The sequence below is a fragment of the Myotis daubentonii genome, chromosome 7 (assembly GCF_963259705.1).
Source record: "Myotis daubentonii chromosome 7, mMyoDau2.1, whole genome shotgun sequence".
NCBI lineage: Eukaryota > Metazoa > Chordata > Mammalia > Chiroptera > Vespertilionidae > Myotis > Myotis daubentonii.
Genome location: NC_081846.1, coordinates 46,004,298 through 46,025,967, shown reverse-complemented (window position 1 = coordinate 46,025,967; position 21,670 = coordinate 46,004,298). Strand labels below are relative to the sequence as shown.

The following is a 21,670-nucleotide window of genomic DNA, read 5'->3' as shown; positions in this document are numbered from 1 at the left end:
GTTAAGTCCAGCAGTGAGGGAGTTGTTTACAGTTGCAACTTGGATTGCATGATACTCGTTTTGAAAAGCCGTACTCTGCAGAGAGCAGTTAAACTGTGACACTGTGTGTCCTTATCTTGTTGTAAAGGGGCTTAGTCATAGTGCACGATCCTTTCTCCTCTTAGATGAGTGACCGAGGAGGTGGTGTTCCGCTGAGGAAAATCGACAGGCTCTTCAACTACATGTACTCAACCGCACCCCGGCCGCGGGTCGAGACGTCCCGAGCAGCACCCCTGGTATGTGATCAAGAAATACTGAAGTGCGTCTTTGTGAATTGCCAAAAAAAATCACATTAGTTGCCAAATAAATCAGTTAAGCCATTGTGTAGGGCACACCCCAAGGAAGAAGGGAAGCCATTAGGAAAAAAACACTTTCCTCTAAATTTAAATAGCGTTAAATTTTGGTTATTTTTTTCTTTTGATTGAAGAGCACAAGACACAGAGTATTGTTTTGGAGGTCTCGTTGCCAAGCTTGATAGTGATATGTCAGTAGTTTTCCTGTGGTAAACTGCATTTGATATACTGTTTCTAAGGTGAAGACTAAATTAGCACTTTTACTGGTATTTGGTCAACACTGATTTTATCTTCAGTGTTGATTTTTTCCCCTCAAGTAGTTATGATAGAAAGATCTCATATTCTAGATTCAGAAATAAGACTAGAGTTCTGATCAATTTAATTATTGACCTGGAAATGGCTCCAATTATAATCATTTTGCTGGTATTTTTTATTCATCTTAATAGTATCTATTTTTAGGTTTAATTAAATTAGCTTTTGAATTGACTCTATCCTTGTTCTCCAACTGCCAGAAGAGCGCTTTGCCAAATCTCTAACCTGTAATTCTGGAAGAACTGTTGTTCTAAGCTTGGAATCTTTTCTGGCACAGGCACTGGAGTGGTCATGATGAAACACAGTATATGATGGATCTGTTTTAGACTCTAGGAAGTTACTATCAGGACTTTGTTATAATAGTTTTACTTGTTAGGCAGCACAAATTCTGTAGCTACAACTGTAAGATTGTTCATGTCTTACAAGGCGTGTACAATATTAGTATAGTAATGAGCTTCTCAAATGGTGAACATGGTGACTGGGGTAGGCATCCATGTGCCCCGGGACAGATGAGGTCAAATAATAAACATGAGCAGCTTCTTAGAGTCTAATTTTACTCCAGAAGTCAGGGGAGAGAAGGGATAGATTGCTTTTGTAGTAAACAAATACTGTAGAATGTTTTTAGAGAGCAGCATAGCATCAGTCCAGATTGCAGATCCAAACTGTCTGGTTCCGTTCCTGACTTCACTACATTTTAGCTGTGTAGCTTTGGGAAAATTATGGACCTTTTAATACCCTAGTTTCTTCAACTTTAAAAATCCAGTTATTGTAAGGGCTGACATTTAATGTATGTAAAAATACCTTTGCTAGTGCTTGGCACAAAGTCAATGCTATATAAGTGTTTGTTGTTTAGGATGCAGAATTTATGTGAATTTTTAAGAAAATAGAAGGCCTGACATGGCACAGGCTCCCCTGTGAGCTGCACAGCGGGAAGCCTTGTTATTACTAAGGGAAGACTGTTGTTCAGCTCTTTCTGAGCCTTCTTCCCAATGCCATGACCACTTTGTAAGTGGACCCCGTAAGCAAGCCCTGGGGCGGCTGGAGAAAGACTGCCTGATGGCACAGGAGCGGCCGTCTTGTCTGCCTGACTCCTGAGGGTTTCATCTGTGTGAATATAATGAATGTAGTAGGGACACCTTCATGGTGGAATATCTTCACACTGTCAAACCACTGAGAGGACCACGCATTTCTCTTCCAGATCTCCTTGTCATCAGCTAGCTATCCAGTTGCATTTTGTCCAGCCTATTTGCCACCTGTGAATCCATGGAGGTGCTGTACCTCAGTTCTGCCCACGGGTAGGACTTGCTCCTGCCCTGGGAGAGGTTGTGGTGAAAGGGCACTCCACTTCTGGCAGGTGCCAGCATCCAGTGCAGATACAGCAGTTGGCCAGGCCCATGCTGGCTTTCTTGTCTGTGATTTTCTCTAGGGGAAGCCCCACAAGTCCGTAGGTGTGGTTGAGGGAGAGGTCAGGCCATGGCATCCTGAGCCACCTGCTCGTGCAGTTTCCTTGGGGCCATATCTGGAACTAATTAATGTATTTAGTCAGTGTCCCAACAGAAAAGAGAGCTCATTCAAATTACGATAATTTGAGGAAGGCTTATTTACAAAAAGACAGATTACAGAGCTATGAGGAGGGAGAGTACAGGAATCCAGGGTCAGCAGCAGTAGAGCTGTCACCACCCAGAATCAAAGGGAGACGGAGGAGAAGCCAGCAGACCCAGAAAAGGGGAAGGTTGCAGAGCAACAGCTTAGTAACAAGGAGCCCATCTGCTCAAAGGAAGCAACCTCGGGCAGAAGGAATCAGGGGAGTGAATACCCTGACTTGACTCCCTCTGCACTCCTCCTGGGCTCCCCATTGGCTGGACCCACTGGAGGCAGAGCATTGGGAATCCATGGCCATCACTATTCAGGTCAGCCTCCCAGGGCAAGGAGATGTGTGGAGAGCAGGTAGTTGATTTGGAGGGGTGAATAGACACTCTGGTTAGTAAAATCAAGGAATAGTGGTGGAGATAGATGAATCTGGAGCCTGGGTTTGTGAATAGCCTGATTGCTGAATCCACATAAGCTCTCAACTGAAGTGTTATATGGAATGCCATTGAACATGTCATTTGGTGATAAAAACCGTTTTTACATTTATCTAAATGTTTTGCTTGTATTAAAGAATTGGTGGGATTTATCCAGGTAAAGAAGGCCATTTGACAGTGGGAACAGGATGAACAAAGACACGAAGATAAAAAAGAGCATATGTTTGAAGAACTTGAGAGCAGGAGATTTAGTTCAGCTGGACTGGAAAGTGGGAGGCAGAGACCTGATCTTATCAGGTCTTGAAAGCTCTTTGTAGAAGCTTGGGTTTTTATTTCAAGCCAACGGGTAGGGGAGGGGCTGTGCTTTGAAGATTTGTAAGCAGGGAAGTGACCTGTGAGAATTAAGAAAGTAGAGCTGTTATGGATCCCTCCAGATTCAGAACACAGGCTGGAGGTTCACGGTATGCAGTCACAAGATATATCTGATAGGCCGCACAAGGCTTTTTCTACTCTTGCTAAAAGGGAGAACATGTTTTATACGATACTGCCCAAAGCAGTATTGGGATACTGTAGAGCAGGCCAACGAAGAAAAGCAACATGCTTTTTCAGATCCCCTCTCCCCAAGTCATTTTATAGTAGAAAGAAGAATGAAGACTTCTAGCTTCTAGTGACGGGAGGGGAGTGGCCTAATGCAGGACTCGGCTGGGCTCCAGCCTGATCTTTCGAAATGCTTAGATGTTAGCATTTCTGACAGCCTGGGATACTCAGTAGCATAGAATTTCAGAATTTCATTTTCCTCACACAACAGGCTGGTTTTGGCTATGGATTGCCCATCTCCCGTCTTTATGCTCAGTACTTCCAAGGAGACCTGAAGCTGTATTCCCTCGAGGGCTATGGGACAGATGCAGTGATCTTCATTAAGGTAGTAACTACAGCTTTCTTGAGTGAATGAGACTTCTTTTGATAAGAGGAAAAGATGCCAATATTTAACAATAACGTAATGAAAATTTCCTCTAATTCATGCTATTTAAATAGACATATATAGTTATTAATATGGGACCTTATCTTTTTTGACAAATGATCTCCTTGACTCTAGGAAAAGAAATGCTTATATGTAATGATCAGGACTATGGTTTTTAATTTTAAAAAGTTGGATTAAAGTGGGGAATCATAAAAAGTTTTGTCTTATAAATTTAATTTTAACATAAAACTCATGAATGGGCATTGATCTTTTGATCTATTGCCCAAGGCCTTTCTTTGGGTCTGCAGTTTCAGTATCTTCCTTGCGGAAGGTGTACAGGGCATTTTTTTTGAAGTTTATTTTAAAAAAGAAACAACCAAGTGCATAATCCTTTTTTATTTGTATGCAGTCCTTTAAAAATGTCTTCTGACTCTGATTTGACAGCAATTTTTATGTGACTTTCCTTCATGAGTTTTTCCAAAATATTCATCTTAATTTTCAAAGAACCCTTCCCCGCTTTGGCAACACGTTAAGTCAGCGGTTCTCAACCTGTGGGTCTCGACCCCTTTGGGGGTCGAATGACCCTTTCACAGGGGTCGCCTAAGACCATCGGAAAACACATATATAATTACATACTGTTTTGTGATTAATCACTATGCTTTAATTATGTTCAATTTGTAACAATGAAATTGGGGGTCACCACAACATGAGGAACTGTATTAGGAAGGTTGAGAACCACTGCTTTAAGTGATACCTGATTGGATTATGTATTTACAATGACAAATAACATGGCATAAACGGATTTGGGAACAAGCACAGGAGACTCTTGGTAAGCCTGTAGCTCACTTGGTGGGAGCAGAGGCACTGAGCCTATTGGCCTTGGATGTTCTACGTGTTTATGCAGAGATCAGTATATTGTACAGGGGTGGAGGACACAGCCCCATCAATCCACTGAATTGGTTAAAAATGTTGGTACCTATTTAGTGGTGCTAGTTTCTTATTCTGGCCACTAGATGGCACCTGTTTTACAGGAAATGCTGAAGACTGTATTGGAAAAAATACATTTATCTGAAAAGGTTAAATTCTTTCAAGATAATAATTCTTTCTCTTTTCCTTTTTTAAACCATCTCAACTGTAAGGAACTTAAAAAGGGCAACATGAAGGCAATATTCTTATCATTAAATGTAACATCTTTGATCCAGTCTATAAGATCAAGTGGTGCTAGCATTTCTGGCACAAAGAGAATATATAGGTGTAAGGGTTTTAGTTCCATTTTGGAAAAAATAGATGACAAGAAGTCTTATAGAATCATTAAAATCATCAATGTTAAATACCTTCCTTAGCATTATTAGAATGAAATTTATAGTTCAATATTTTTTACATCTTGGGGAATGCCTATGTAAAATTAAGTGTGAAATTCTATTGAAGAAGATAATGAGGAACATAGTTTATTTCAAGTTCCAGTAATTTACATGAAGGTAAAAAGAATAGTGAATTAATGCAATGATATGTTGGAAACATGAACTTATGCATGATGCAGAAACACATGTGCTATAACTGAAATTGGTGGCGCTAGTGGCAGGAGGAAAAGACAGAGGGTCAAACCCAGGGCCAAGAATGGTTCATGTGAAAGCCAAGAGGCCTTAGACATAGTTTTATATTTATTGATAATAATATTATGTTGAATTTTTTAAAGTACAGTGACTATACTGAAAAAATGTATTCTAATAAATAATTAAAATAGAGTTCATTAAGTGATTGTACCATTGTCATATGTCAATTTTTGTGCTTTTATACTTACATGACTTTTAAATGAACCAACTTCTGTTCTGGGTCATGTCTTAGAAGAGGCATCTATTAGACTTGTGTAAAATTTCAACCCAGTGGCATCCAGGCTGCCTGGACAATTACCGCAAGCAACAAATTCAGTCAACGTGCACACCAGGCAGTGCCATAAACCCAGTCAATAATACGTTTCAAGTATGTATTCTACTTAAAAACATGTGGGGACAGTGTTCTGATGAATAAAATTCATAGCCAATATAGTATTGTTTAATATGTAGTCATCTTTTTGCCACTGTATGTTTTCTTAAATACTGGATTCTAAAAACATGCCAGACTTAGGTCCTGCTTTTCTTTCAGGCTCTGTCAACAGAATCAATAGAAAAACTCCCAGTGTATAACAAAGCTGCCTGGAAGCATTACAAAACCATCCATGAAGCTGATGACTGGTGTGTCCCCAGCAGAGAACCAAAGGACATGACAACGTTCCGCAGTGCCTAGACACACTTGGACCCCTAGGAAATCCAAATGTGGCTTTTGTATTAAATTTGGAGGGGATGGTGTTTAGAACTATATTATACCAAATATTTCATGTCCTTTCCACACCTATTTGGATAGAATAAATGAAAACTGAATTCCGTTTATGCCTATTAAACCTCCTCAAGGATAAAACTGTACCTATTTGACACTTATATTTTCACAGTTAAGTGAACATATTTTTAAACAACTGTAGTTTTGGTCAACTTTCCCCTTTATGGTAGACTTCTTTGGGTTTCTACAGGAAGCTGAGTGGTTTTGTAAAATACCTTTCATTTTTCATTTGTGTCTGCTGGAACATTTTCTTAGTAATACTGATTAGCTAGTTAGCCATTTTCCTGTTATTGGCAGGAGTTCTGCCTTCCTTTACTTAGTAAAGGAAGCTGTAGTAAGATGGTTTTCATGTTTACTATGAAGTGCTAACTACAAGTAAAGCAGAAACAGTTGTCCTGTTAGTATAGATGCACACACCTTAAAGCTTCAATGCATTATCTTAGCTCTGAAGTTATTTTAAAATTTTATTGCAAAGGATTATAATGACTAGTTCCCTATGGATCTGAGCCTAGATTGAGGGCAGTCTGCTTTGAGTGTGCTTGTGACTAGCACGAGGAGAAATTTTTATCCTGAAAACTAACTAGCAGCTAACATTCTGGAGAAGAAATTGTAGGCAAAACAGTGAGTCCCAAAACCTGAACCATCGATTATTGAGATTACTTGGGGGAGCTTTTGAGAAAGAGTTTTTCTGGTTCCTACTCCAGACATACTGAATTACTCTCCTAAAATGCTGCCTCAGTGAGTCTGATGCATCACCTACTTAGGGAATCGTTCTTTTGAAGTGAGTAATGATGATACCACATTTACTAAAGGAACAGAGATCTTTAGGTTTTAGTTTTTACCTTTACAAAGGTCAGACTTCTAGACGGTAGGAGAGACAAACTGAATCTCAAGCCTGGTGCACTTGGAAGCATAATTTGAAACAGGAGACAAAATGACAACTGGAGAATAGTAGGTAACAGAAGGATCAGAACCATAAACGCACGTCTTGGCAAAGAACATATACTTTATAAGAAATATCTAGACTTTGTTATCAGGAAAAAGCCAGTTGGGGCTTATGACAGCAATCCTTTGCATTTGCATGGTAATTTATAATCTACAGGTACTTGGGAATATTATAGTAACTCTATTGGGCTTTAAAACAAAGGGACACAGAGCAGGTGGTGTCACCCTTGTGTTGAAACTCAAGAGTGTGGCCCAAGTTGCCCAGAATCGGAGCTGGGGCCCAGGCTGTGTCTGTGGGCCACAGTCAGCCGCCAGGTCTAGGAGACCAGGAAGTTAGGAGACGGTTTAGTGATACCTCATCTTCTTTTAAGGGGACAAGGAAATACATTGAAAATAAATGTTAAAGTAAGATTAAAAATGTTTGAAGAACAGCTTTGCTACTTAAATGGGGGGACTTTATCTGGAAAATACATTGAGTTGAAACACTTCATTCTCAAAAGCATTCTGTAAGTTTAACAATTCTATATAAGTTTGTAAATTGGGAGGGATGCTGAAGGGCAGTTAGTCTAGAACCCTGATTGGAGCGAGGATGATTCTTGGAGGTGTTTTTGCAGGGGCTAATTCACAAATCTGAGAAAATGTTGGAAAAAAAGATCTTTTGCCTAACCTATTGTTCCTTTATTATGGATTTTGTGAAAAACAATAGGGTACGCTAATAGATGATGTTATTAGTGCAATGTGCCTGGGAGGCAGCGGTGGCTGTGGTGTCCGGGCTCTGGGGGGAGAGGCGGAGGGCAATGGGGAGGCGACAGTAGCAGGAGCCCGTCTAAAACAAGGCAGCCGCCTGGTGACCTTTTTGGCCTCCTCCCCTCAGGCCCGGGATCCCTCCGCGCTCTGGCTGCTTCCCGTCCACAGCTGTGCAGATGCCTCCACCAGAGAGCGAAAAAGTAGTTCAGGAGCCCCACCTACCAACCCACCATCGCCCTCAGGACCCCAGAAAAAATATACGTTTCTTGTAATGACAAAATATTTTAGAATTTTTGAATCAAAATTTCTACTTTCTTTCCTAAAGGAGATGTTTGTACTACTGACATAAACTTGATGTTTTTACTTATGATTCTTCTTCTCACCCACCCCAATTTAAACCCATGTGTAAAGTTTTACCTCTATATTTAATAGCTAAGAAATCGTGTTTGAAAGGAAAAGTGAAATCTTTTCCTTTAGCTTCTTTTTAAAGTATAATGGCTCTTTGTTATTGTGGTAATGGACGGAAAATTACATATAAAAATATTTGGAGGGAAGATTTTTGCTAGTTGGTTTTAAATCATTAAAAACTGAAATGTGTTTGGTCTTTTTACTCTTTTGCCCGTTAACATTTAATGTGATGCTATGTAGATATGAAAATATACTGAAGGATAGGAATTGATACTAAGTGGTTTTTATAACATGGGCATTTAATGAATGTGGCAACATTTTTTAGGAAGAACTGCAAAAATATTCTGCCCTATACTCAAAATACTGGCTGTCTTTAGACATACTTAATAGCAACCACTTTCTTGTACTGTGAAGATGTTGAAGTGGAAGTCTACCGGGTTATTTTATAAAATGTGTTGTGAATGGCAATAAACTGAAAACATGGAACAATTCTTATTTTGAAAATTAAATTGGGACAGTTTGGGTTTTGAAAATATAATGTCTTTCAAATAAAAGTTTTACATCATCAAGGGTCAACATTCTGTAAAATTCAAAAAGTTGTAGCTAGGTGGCTTGCACTAAACTTCACTAATTTCAGTTAGAGGAAGTGTTTAGAACTTAGCTTTCCAATGCATATTATTCTAATGGAGAAAGACAGAGGAGGGTTTTTAAGATATGAGTTATACTAGATTTTCATTATCCAAACATCCACCCATGACTTACTGCATGAATGAATATGTTGTGTGATTTTAAAAAAATGTTTTATTGATTTTTTTTACAGAGAGGAAGGGAGAGGGATAGAGAGTCAGAAACATTGATGAAAGAGAAACATCAATAAGCTGCCTCCTGCACACCCTCTACTGGGGATGTGCCCACAACCAAGGTACATGCCCTTGACTATACTCAAACCTGGGACCCTTCAGTCTGTAGGCCAAAGCTCTATCCACTGAGCCAAACCGGTCAGGGCTGTTGTGCTGGGGTCCAACCCCAGCAGTCCAGGGGTCCCCAAAGGTGTGGACGGAGTCGGCGAAGAAGGAATGACACAGAGACAGCGTTCAGTTGATCAGCAGCCTAGCCAGGATCTCTAGCCAAGTTCTGGTCAGGATCTCCAGCCAGGTTCTGTGTCCATGTTCTCTTGCTAGGTTCTCCAGCCAGGTTCTGTAGCCATGTTCCCTTGCTAGGTTCTCCAGCCAGGTTCTGTCCAGGTTCTCCAGCCAGGTTCAGTCGCCAGGTTCTAGTCAGGTTCTCCAGCCAGGTTCAGTCGCCAGGTTCTAGTCAGGTTCTCTTGCCATGCTCTATCCAGGTTCCGTAGCCAGGTTCTGTCTCTAGGATCTTCAGCCAGGTTCTCTTGCTAGGTTCTGTCTCTAGGTTCTGTTGCCAGTTTCCGTCCAGGATCTTTTGCCATGTTCTGTCTCTAGGTTCTGCCTCTAGGTTCTGTCTCCAGTTTCTGTCCAGGATCTTTTGCCATGTTCTCTCCAGTGAAGTTCTTCTGTCTCTAGGTTCTGTGGCCAGTTTCTGTGTCTAGGTTCTGTGTCTCTTGGTTCTGTCTTCTAAGTTCTGTCTTGTTACATCTGTATTTATACCAGTTGATTCCAATCCTATCAATCTCTATTCCAAAGGTTAGGGCGTTTCTTATCTCCATTCCAGGGAGTAAAGATTATGTAGCTTAAGCATGATTGTTCGTAGTTAAAGTGATTAATTACCCGCCTGGCACTTAGTTAAGAGGTTTTAGTCCCTCCCTAACTTCAGGGGAAAATCCCTACCTGGGGAATCAACCTTTCTCAGAGAGGTGACCTTGGTTAAAACACATAGTGCCAAGAAGGTGAGCAAACATATTAAGAACAGTATGCCATATATGCCAGATCCCTTTAAACAGCAAGCATGGACCGGCTCCCGGCACTGTTGTGTGATTTTTGAAAGGTTGTATTTAAGTGCTCTTCGAGTAACTTTTCACTAAATAAGTAAGTAGAGTCCTGGTGCATGAATTTGTGTACGGGTGGGGTCCCTCGGCCTGGCTGGATCGAGGCCTATCAGGGGTCCCAGCCAGCCGGGGGGAGTGGCTGTGGGAAGTTGGCTGTGGGAGTGCACTAACCACCAGGGGGCAGCTCCTGCATTGAGTGTCTTCCCCCTAGCGGTCAGTGCATGTCATAGTGACTGGTTGACTGGTCATTCTTGTGGTTCAGTCCTAATGGTCGCTTAGGCTTTTATATATATATAGATTTTGAAAAGGCCTGTGAAGAGCTAATCAAAGAGGAAGTCAGAAATCAGTCACCCAATTTCAGATTATGTCTTCAATTGCTGTGACATGAATGTGCCATTTTCACAGATGAATAATCAGGATTGAGATAGCTCATTTGCAAACATGGCTTTTGCTGGAGGAACTTTTTATCATATTTGATTAACTTTTGGCTGCAATAATTAACTTTCTTACAGTGTAGCCAAATGTGCTTGAAAAAATGCTATAGTGTGTCAACAAAGAATACCTCACTGTTGCTTATTTCTGGCATTTTTAAACTATTGCACCTTTTGTTCCATTTACATGTTTGGAAAAAATTATAGATTATATTGCTCCCTTTTTACTAGAGTCTTCCCGTTCCTTTAGTCAACACTAACCACTTTAACTGCAAAGGACAAGATTGGCAGTTTTTGCTACAAAACTTCAGGCTTTTTTATCTTGTCTTAGAAAAGCTGTTGTTTATGTCGAGGAATAGGACAGCTATATTTTACTCGGTCAAATTAGAGACTTTGGAGCAAAAATATACAATTTTTATTGTAGTAGATAAACCAGAGAAACTTCCATTTGAGTGTTGTCTTCATTCAGGAGTTACTTTCTGAAAGTTTGGAAGTATAATTTCTATAGTTGTCACATAGACGATTGCCAGAAATTTGGTAGTTTTTAATTGAAATGTTGACAAATTTTTAAAAAGATGAAAAATTCCTTTAGGGAACATTTATGAAGCCAGGGCTTTTAAAAATTTAACTCAAATATAAAAAGCCACAGTATGTTTGCCATTGTCTTATAGTTAGATGTCCTCCATTATGGTATTCAAACACTGCAACTAAAAAGACAACATATGAACAGCATACTCAGATGGCTTTTCTAGATCATAGAATTAAATTTCTCTTTCCCCATATCATTTAAGAGTCACTCAGTTGATTGGATCCCATTTTTAGAAAGTTTGGAAGCTCCTTAGATAATTGACATTTTCATAAGCCACATTAAATGATACCATTTTGAATTTCTATAATGAAAAACACAAGTCAGTCCCAAATCATGGAAGATTATTGTGACTTAATTACAATAGGCAAAACTATTTTTTTGTTTTCGCTTCAGACCTATGTTTTCTAAAGGAATAAAGTTAATAATGGGTGTTTTTTAGATGGCACACTGCATGCACTGTTAATTTCCACTCAGCAGATAGCAGCACTTGATTTCAATTCAAAGAGAAAGTTATAGGGGTGCTCTGTGTAATGCTATGACAAGTTCACCCAGAAAATGACTCTCAAGTAAAAACTGAACACAGTCGAATGGAAGAGTCTCTGGTTGTCCTTAGAAGGGGGGAACATTGTGGTACTATAGTCAAGAACCTCTAACAAGATAAAAGACAGCTTTTACTACCGGTCAGTGTAAACAACCGGCCTTTTTTCCTGTTGAGTATCATATTAAACACAATCTGAAATTTTACTTGCTATAAAGGAAATAAGATTTATGTTTTTCTCTAACTTTTTCTCAGAAGCATTATAAATGAAGTGAATTTGATTTACTGCAGTTTGCAGTGTTATTGCTGCAGGCACTAAGCTACCCACTGTACTCTATAAAATAAAGACCACAAACAAAGACATTCTTCAAAACAACCCAAAGACATGAAAGGAAACACTCCTGGATGCTAGGTATGTAAAATGGGTACATACATTTCCTTAAATGTTCATCATCGGAAGGCATGATTTATTCTGCTGCTTCTATTTGCAATATTGTCCAAAAGTAACCTGAATTACCCATCCCACACATGTACTAGGCCCTGAGCTCAATCTGTACTAGTAGTTTTCTGATGATGAGTATGAGTCACCATCTGCATTCACTTTCAATTTGTAACTTTCCAGCTGAATTATCTCTTGTCCATCTATATCTTTGTTGTGAATTCTGTAACATATTATTTCAGGTTTATGTCTGTTCAACAGTGGCTCTTGATGTCTTCTCTGAAATGGGTTACTGCGTCACTGATTGCTTGTCGCTCTTGTTCTGTAGTTATCACTTGACAGACAGATTGGTGTCCAGAGTGTTTCGGCATCCCAGCGCCTAATGCCCCCAGAACCCTGAGCACAACACCTTGGAGGTCCCGGCACCAGCCACGTGTTCTCGTCACACCCAGGTTTTTGTAACATGTCTTCCCTTTTGTTCTGCAGCCCTGGATGGAACTGAGAAATTATGTTCATGCAATTATTAATATTTGGATTACTTTATAATTGCCTCTTGCTCTTTTAGTTTTTTACCATTTGTATAATCAATTCCCTGCTCCAAATCTCCTATTCAGAATACTTCATGTGTGTCTTCCATATTATCCCTGACCAATTCAGCTATAAACATAAAAATACAAATTTGAAGTATTATTTAAATACTTTATTGAAGAAGGTTTTTACTTTCTAGACTCCATATATGATTTCAAGTAAAACCCTTGTTATAATCTTGGGATTTTGGTATCATAAAAATTGAGTCATTTACCTTTAATCTGCAAATTATACATATATATATATATATATATATATCCCCCGAATATGCAAATAGACCAAACTGCAGAACAACCAACCAAATGACTGGTTGCTATGACGTGTGATGACCACCAGGGGGCACGAGTGGAACATGGCAGGCCTTGGCAGCAGGTGACAGAGCATGGAACATGGTGGGTGTTGGCTGCGGCAGGATGGTGGAGCAGATGAGTGGGGGCGCCAGACCAAGATAGGGTGCCAGTCACTGTCATTGGGGCAAGCCTCTGGTAGTTACTGAAAATTTTTTGCTCCTGCGCACTGTGGCCCTGTCCGGTGCTCGCACCTGCTGCCGGCGCTGGCCCCGCTCACACCCACTGCTGGTGCCAGAGCCACTGCTCGCACCTGCTGCCGGTGCCTGGTGCCAGTCCCAATCGCTTGGTGCCATCAGTGGGTGTGAGCAGTGGCTGCTGGCCCCGATTGCCCCTGAGGGCTTCTCCACCTTCCCCTGCTCCTGAGGGGTGATTGGGGCCAGCAGCTGCCTCCCGCACCTGCTGACGGTGGTGGCCCCAATCTCACTTGCTGCTGGCGCCAGCCCCAATCACTCTACGCCATCAGCAGGTGTGAGTGGGGCCAGCGACTGTGGGACTGCATGGGAGCGGGGGGCAGGGAGCACGGTGATGGGTCTGGCTCCCTCGGCCCCAGGATTCGCTGCTGCTGGGGGGCTGTAACTCTGGGGGGGGGGTGTGGCAGAGAGGGGACCAGGGGCTTCAGTGGGTGGGTCCTGGTGGGAGTGCAGAGGATGGGCCAAGTTCCTTTCAAGGTACACGAAATTGTGCACTGGGCCCCTAGTTTAACCAATAAAATCAGAGATTTAGGGTGGAAGAAGGAAAAACAAACCAACCCCCCAACATTGTATTCAGAAAAGGTTTAGATTCATGATTAACAAGTCTATAGTTAAATCCCGAGTATAAAATACTTCATACACTATAAATTTCTCAAAGAGGAAAACCATAAAACACCCAAACTCAACCAGAATGAGCTAGATAATCTGGTTAGTCTTTTAAAGAAACCATTAAAGAAATCCAGTTTGTACTTTAACCAAAAAAAGGAATCTCCAGGCCCAGATGATTTCATTGGAAATGTCTACCAAACATTTAAGGAAGTTAATGGCAATTTTACATAATCTCTTTCAGAAAATAGGAGATGATGGAACACTTTACAGTTTATTTTATAAAACCAGTATTACTTTGACAGCAAAATCAGACAAAAACAGTACAAAAACAAAACTACCGACCAATATTTCTCAAAAATTTAGATGCAAAATCTCAAAAAAAAAAAATAAATTAAACTTAACCTGACAATGTATAAAAAGAAGCACATACCATGACCAAGTGGAATTTATTCCATATATGCAAGGCTGGTTCAACATTCAAATATCAATCAATGTAATGTACAATATAAACAGGCTAATGAAGAAAAATCCTATGACAGGTATCAGGTGGCACAGGAAAAGCATTTGACAAAATCCAACCCCATTGAAAATGGCCAGGGCTCCCATATGTTGGGGTTCTTGATCCAGCATCTAGAAGGGTTCAGGAATCTGGAGAAGCACTGTGTGTAAATTAATCAAGAGTCCAGAGACGAAACATAATTTTGAAAGGCATCTTGGGGAGTCAGAGAAGACTTAGCTAAAGGAACTAAGTTCTCTTGTCTCAGGACCCCTTGCTATTTATTAACACAAATTCTCCTAAGGCAAGGTGGATATACACATCAAAGGGAAGGGCTGCTATACAGAATCCATTGTCAGATTGGGGGAAAAACTGCCTATGGCTGTTCAAGTGTTTGGCCAGTAGGAGGCAATAACATGTAGATTAAGATGACCTTAGCTGTCTGGCAGCAAGCAATCATTTTATGCATCCTTTTCAGGTTTGGGGAAATGCCCTCAGCCATCTCCAGATGATTCAGCCCATGCTAGAATTGGCTTCTGGCACTCCCAGCTTTGGGATCTGATAATGTTGATTCCATTCTCAGGCAACTTTCCCCACCCTTGACACCCCCCTGTATAACAATAATGCTTTTCATATCTAAGTTTGTGGAGGAGTCAGATTTTAAAAGAAATACATGGCTGGAAATGGTATGTCAGACCGATTTATTGTATCAGAATTTTCCAACCCCCATTTAAAAGTGGGATTTTTTTTTCACATAGAGAAAATTGTATTTTTCTAAATAAGTAATGTAGTTGGAAGTTCATAATCACTCCTATGATATATGCACTTCACGGGACTAAGCTAATAACACAACATCCCTGTTTCCAAGAGCCACCATTATACATTAACATCTGAATGAATACATTAACTTTATAGCCAGCATATCAATTTCCAGATCCAGTGCTAATGTATTTCCTGGCTAAAGCTGAAACTCTTAAGACCAAATAACTAATTCAAAACTTAATATCACTCAGACTACAGCCTCTAGAACTAAAAGGAATAACGTATGCAAAATGCTTAGCACATTTCCCGCCATGTAGTAAGTACTCAATAAATGATAGCCATTAGTATCAGTATTATAAAATAATGATGTCATTAGGTTTTTTAACATTGCTGCTGTGGGTAATTTTTTAAAAATGTAAAGCATCTTCAAGCTATTGATAAATTTTTCAAATTCAAAGTCCTATATGATGGGAACATGTTTATGCTCTCATAAGCTCAACCACTGCTCTATCAATCCAAGGTTCGATGAAAGATTTACCAATAGTTTTCCCCTGTACTAGACTTCAGCCATCTACATGCTGTATATGCATGTCAGTAAGAACAAACGCTGCAGCTAATGTTTTCATTAACGCCCTCACTGCAGAAAAGTTGGATCAGCTGGGTACCTGGGGAAGCAGATGCTGTGACAGTTAGTGCTGTAGGGCAAAAGATTTATTGAGAGGAAACCAGAACACAATTTAGAGACGAACCGGGGAGGGAACAGTATTGGGCAGGGAGAGCCTCAGATCATGATGCACGTCTGATGGTCGTGGCTAACGTAATGAGGAGCCCGGCAGCAAAGATTGCCCACGAGGATCCCATTCAGGGCAGAGATGGCCGGTACCCTCACTCGCACGCGCAGCCACTGGCCGGGCTACTCTGGAAGAATCTGGCTGAAACGCTGGAGCAGAGCCTGAAGGCACCGACAGATGGAGCTTGTCAGCTAACTCACGCTGGGTAGTTAGCCAGGAATCCTTTTATTTTTTTTAATTTTAACTTTTTCAATGATAATTTTAGTGTTTCAGGTGCACAGCGTAGCGATTAGACAATCATATACTTTACGAAGTGATTCCCCTGATATTTCCAGGGCCCACAATATTATTGACTACATATTCTGTGCTGGACTTTACATCCCCATGCCTATTTTTAACTACCAATCTGGGGGACTGGGTGAAAAGATGAAGGGATTGAGAATTATAGGTTGGTAGATTCTTTTTTGTAGGGAGACCTGAGTAGTACACCTCCATGACTTCCTCAGAAGAGATGCTGGAGAAGACTTAGAAAAGTAACATTCCTGTTTGACCTTGTCTGCTGCCAATGACTGCTTCACCTATCCAGACTCCTTTGAGAAAGGTGATTTAAAATCATACTTTGGTGGGACATCTGTCAGCTAAAACGATATAATAACCTAGTTCTAATTTTGAAATACTTAGGAAAAATTATCATAAAAATTAAGGTGATGGATAGACACAATCTTCTCAATATTAAGTTTTCTTCTATTTTCATAAATTTGGTGCCTCAGTGATAGGAATAAAGAGGGATTTCTGTTTATACTTTTTCTTGAACATAGTTTTGTGGATGTGATTTTATACTATTTACTTACAGTAGCCACTTTCTGTTAGAAAAAAATACTTCTACTTTGTTTGTTGGAATTAGATCCAGTATTTCACGATTTTCTGAAAAATGTGTAGTATTCTGAAAACAGCACTGTTTGTATTGTCCAGCCACTAGAACAATATTGAGAACTGCTCTATTGCCATTAAAACTAAATAATTGAAACAGAGCACCATTTCCTCAAAGATAACTAATCTGCAAAGTCATCTGTGGCTCAGTAGGTTGAGCATTGTCCCGGGCACTGAGGGGTTGCTGGTTAGATTCCCGGTCAGGGCATATGCCCGGGTTGTGGGCTCCATCCTGAGTAGGGGGTGTCACCACAGGAGACTCTCACATTGATGTTTTTCTCTAAAAAATCAATTAAAAATCTTAAAAAATTATGCAAAAGAATCAGTTATCAGTCAGTTACACTGAACTGGCTACACAAAAGTTATTAAACTATAATTTAAGGGAAGTAGGGCCAGTGGTTCCTGTGGTTAAACATCTTTCTTAAATTAACAAGTTCATCTCTTAAGTCTCATTTTGCTATATGGAGATTCATTCATTTATTCAAGAAACATTACGGAGTGCCTACGAATGTAAGGGACACTGTGGGTATGCAGCTATGAGCAGATGCTTTACAGAAGAAAAACATGTGGCCAAATTGTACATATATATCTCTGCTCAACCTCCTTAGTAATCACAGAAATGCAAATTAAGACCACATTGAGATACTATCTTATATTCCTTAGATTAAAAACCTAACAAAGCCAAGGGTGAAAATATGGGTCAACGTGAACTATCAGTGTATGTTATCATGATGTGCAAATTTATAGCTTACCTTCAAAACCAACGTGCCAGTTTCTTATAAAGTCATGCATTGACATACCCTGTGATTTTAAATTCCACTCCTAGATATATATCCTGGAGAAACATGCACATGTATTGGAATGCTTGAAGCAGCACTTTTGGTAATAACAGACAAAACTGGAAATATCCCCCAAAGCCAATGCTAGGAAATAAATACATTTTGGTATATTCTATTTATTCAATGAAGTAATATACAGCAGTGAAGATCAATGAACTACAACTGCATACATGGATGAATCTTAGGAACATAAGTTGAGTGAAAAGCAATTCCCAGAAGACTCCTACTCCATGATACCATCTTTATAAGCTCAAAAACAAATGAAACAAAACACTGATGCTTAGGCCTATGTAAAACTATATTTTCTAAAAAAGTGAGAGGATTATAAAGGCAAAACTCCTGTGCTGGATAGCAGGTTCATGAGATTTGTTAAATTCTGATACATAATTTGCATATATGGTCTATATGTTCTTTTGTAATTTATAAATATTTTTAAATTATTTGGATCATTTAAAAAGCAATAAAACAATGCTCCGTCTTGGATAGCATATTTCTGCATAATGGCAGCACTAACTGTGGAACCCATATTTCTGTCTCCCAGGCTAGTGGTTTTGGAAAATCCACTTTAACATAAATAGAAAAATAGAACACAACACATTATCACTACACATTATCACTAAAGTGTTTTTTTTCTGTTGTTTTTTTTTTAATTTATAAAAATAATGATTGGTTATTATACCAGTAAAAAAGTCAAACAATACTTAAGACTTTAAATGAAAATAAATTCCCCCCCTCTGCACTTCTCAACTTCCACAATCCTACTCTTCACACATGATTACTGTTACTATATTTGGATATATGTATATTTGTATAAACACACCAAACACATGTCTTTTAAAAATAAAAACACAAACCCTGTTTGCTTACATTCTTCAACAACTTATTCTTTTACTTAAGAGTAACATTTTTCAAATCATGATTTCACCCATAAATCACCATGAATACTTTTAAGGGTTTAGATCATTTTCCATTGTAACAGATAGGTCAGAATCAAATTTAAACACTCAGTGACAGGTGTGTATTTAGGTCATTGCTGATGTGATACAACATTAAATGAGACTATATCAGTTTTAGCTGAGGCTTTCAAGTCTGCAAATAAACTAAAAGGTTCCAGTTACCCTACATTCTAAAGGTAGATGCTAGACCACTTTAGGTAGGACTTGCAAAAGAGGTCTCTATACACTAGCTTGGGAGCCTGAAGTTGTCATCCATTGTAAGATATAAAATTACTGAAGTTTATAAATTTGAAAAAGAAAGCTAAAACCTTACAATGAGATTTTGAAAAATGCTAAAGACAAAGCAAGGGGTTCTTTTTAGTTTACTCAAAAGAAGATGGCCAAAAGGTGCGGGAAGCCATCTATTGTCAATACTATCATGAGAGTGCATCAAGGAACTCGGAAGGCTGATGGACTTTGACTTTGGCAGGGCCAAAGCTATGCACTGATTGTTCTGTGTTGAGAAAGTGATGGCTCAAAGCAACTTCCTGACCTGATAGCCTCAGAGTAAATCTTTACTGATCTTTACTGACCTTTGAGACTGTCTGTCTGCTACCTGTTTGCCATGCTTTACTGAGGGCAAGAGATGTATCTAAAATTGAATAAAAGCGAGCAAGGCCAGGTTTCAGTGTGCCTTTCCTAGAGAGAGGTTACCACCTGGCCCCCACCCCTTAATAATTCATATTTCTTGTCTAGTGTTTTCATTTGTGCATCGGCCCCTTCTTCAGATCCTGAACCCTAGCCATGCTGGTTGCGGCAAAAAGGTACAAACTTCCAGTTAAAAAATAAGTCATGGGAATGTAATGTACAGCATGGAGACTATAGTTAATAATTCTGCATGGAATATCGGAAAGTTGCGAAGAGAGTAGAACTTTAAAAGAAGAAGGCCAAAGAGACATTGTCCAAATATTGGTAACAAGCAATTCAGCACAGGTTCAGACACCAGTCCCTACCTTCCTTTACTTTCATAATTATCATTAGATAAAAGCAGAAGTAAAATTGGTATGAGAGAACCGAAGCCAATGATAAGTGAAGGAAAAAAGTGTAATTGTGCACCAAGTCCTCTAAAATAATTTATCTCCAAACCTGGAAAAGATATGCTTGAGACAGAATGATGAATTCTCAAGTGATGACCTCCGATGTGCAGAAGTCTTAGATTAAATCCCCTGGAAACAGAATGAAGTGGAGAACTGAGAAAATTTATTGGGGAGAGTTTTTGGTAGATAAACCTGGAAGGAAGTGAGGGTGGCAAGGGTGGGCAGAGCAGAAAGCTTTCCTGCAATGTGGCTGTCACTGAGATCTCAGTCAATCCTGGGAGCTCTAGAACCTGGATGGCGCTTCAGAATTGTCCCTACTTGAGAAGAGAGGGGTGGGCCATTCCATTCTTGTGTCAGTCAGGTGTTGGGCACAGGTTATCCTTCTGGGAGGGTGCTAACCTTAGGGAAAGCAGTTGAGGAGGGAATCTGAGTGAAATACCATAGTATCCACTACAATAAATAATGTAGGTTTTTCCTTTCTACTACTCATTAATCTCTTTTAAGGCTCCAGTTCAGCATGACTTTCACCTCCTGTGCTACTCTCAGGCTCGTGAGAAATCATTCTGCCATTCTGAAAGATGCATTGAGGAAAGCAGGGATTTGTGAGGCTGTTTTAGGTTGCCTAGATACATCATTTAGACACTTCCACTCATTTTCCTGCCTCTGGACATGAGAAAACCCTTACGTGGGCCTCTTTCCAGGGCTTAAGGGTTGGTTTTCTCATGTCCAGAAGAAGCAAAATGTCCCCAATAACATCTTTTCTTAGATTTTCAAACATATTGAGTGTTTCTCCTCTTTCTTTCTCCAGTCTGAAGAAATTTAGGGAGCTCACTAGACCATGGGCGGAGATAACAGAATGCAGGGGGTATGATAGGATCAGACAAAGCTGATCTGACTGCAGATAACAGTGTTTTCCCATCTAATTTTTATGACCGGAGTTCCCTCTGGGTCTAAGGTGTTTTTCTCTCCCCAAAGGCATACGCTTCAGAAGTTTAAAAGCCTTTTCTTTGCTTTTCTGCTGCAACAACCTTTTCCAGGAGCAATGAATGCATTGAGTAAATGAGTGAAGGGCAAAGAGTAAAAGAAATTCAGAAAAGAAATCTTAGGTAACATCTCAAAATATTATCTTGCCACATCTACATCCCAGGATCCTAGCAGGACCTGTGGATGAGATCAATGAAAGTTGTAATAGTCTTTGATGGTTCAGCGAGAAGGGTTGAAAAGCAGATGATCAAAGACAGGAAAAAAATCTCCATTTTTTAAAAATCCTCACTGAGGATATTTTTTTCTATTGATTTTTTTTTTTTTTTGAGAGAGAGAGAGGGTGAAAGAGAGAGAGAGAGAAATAGAGAGAGAGGTGAGAGAGACATATCCAGTGATTGCCTCTGGAATGTGTCCTGACCAGGGCTTGGGATTGAGCCTGTAACTGAGGTATATGCCCTTGACTGGGAATAGAACCTGTGACACTTTGGTCCGAGGACCAACACTCTAACCACGGAGCAAACTGGCTAGGACCATTTATTTTTTTAAAGTAGGAAGAAAGAGGATGCTGCAGACCATAGACTGGTAATCTTAATGTTCCACATAAGGAAAATTCCAGACAAAACTCATCTCATTGCCTTTTCCTTTTTCTTAGTTTGTCTTGGTCAGACAAAAGTCTTGAAATATGGACTCCAGCAAATAATTTGTCAGTCTCCAGAGATGTCACTGTGAAGATGCAAAAATGGGGACTGGAAAATAGAGGAGTTGGGAGATTTGTAGTACAATGAACCACTAGCCCCAGTGAGATCAGGAACATGGCCCAAGTCAAGTGGTCAAGATGAGGGAGGCTATGGAAATTAGGACACAGGAGGAAAGTGGACAGAACTGAGGACATGACGCCTGAAGAAGAGAAACCCCAGGAACCCTTGATAATCTGAAAGCGACAAGGTCAGTATCTGTGATGTATAGGCTAATTCTGTGGGACTCAAAGGAATAAAAACCAACTAGGGCAGATTTCTGATAATTAGAATTTGTCTCAAAA

At 39.9% G+C, this 21,670-nt stretch overlaps 1 protein-coding gene across 6 annotated transcripts in view; it reads left to right on the top strand.

Annotated features, from left to right (window-relative positions):
* The window catches only part of PDK1 (pyruvate dehydrogenase kinase 1), a 36,273-nt gene extending 23,398 nt beyond the window's left edge, over positions 1–12,875 (top strand). For 2 of the 6 annotated variants that reach the window (XM_059704078.1, XM_059704075.1), the window contains exons 8-10: positions 165–275; positions 3,477–3,590; positions 5,772–8,593. In XM_059704078.1, coding sequence (XP_059560061.1) covers positions 165–275; positions 3,477–3,590; positions 5,772–5,912 — 366 coding nt within the window. In that variant the 3' untranslated portion in view covers positions 5,913–8,593. Of the gene's footprint in view, positions 1–164; positions 276–3,476; positions 3,591–5,771; positions 8,594–11,875 lie in introns of those variants that run through there. The other 4 variants (XR_009453819.1, XM_059704077.1, XM_059704074.1 and 1 more) reach the window with 4 other exon arrangements.
* The last annotated feature ends 8,795 nt before the right edge of the window (positions 12,876–21,670 follow it).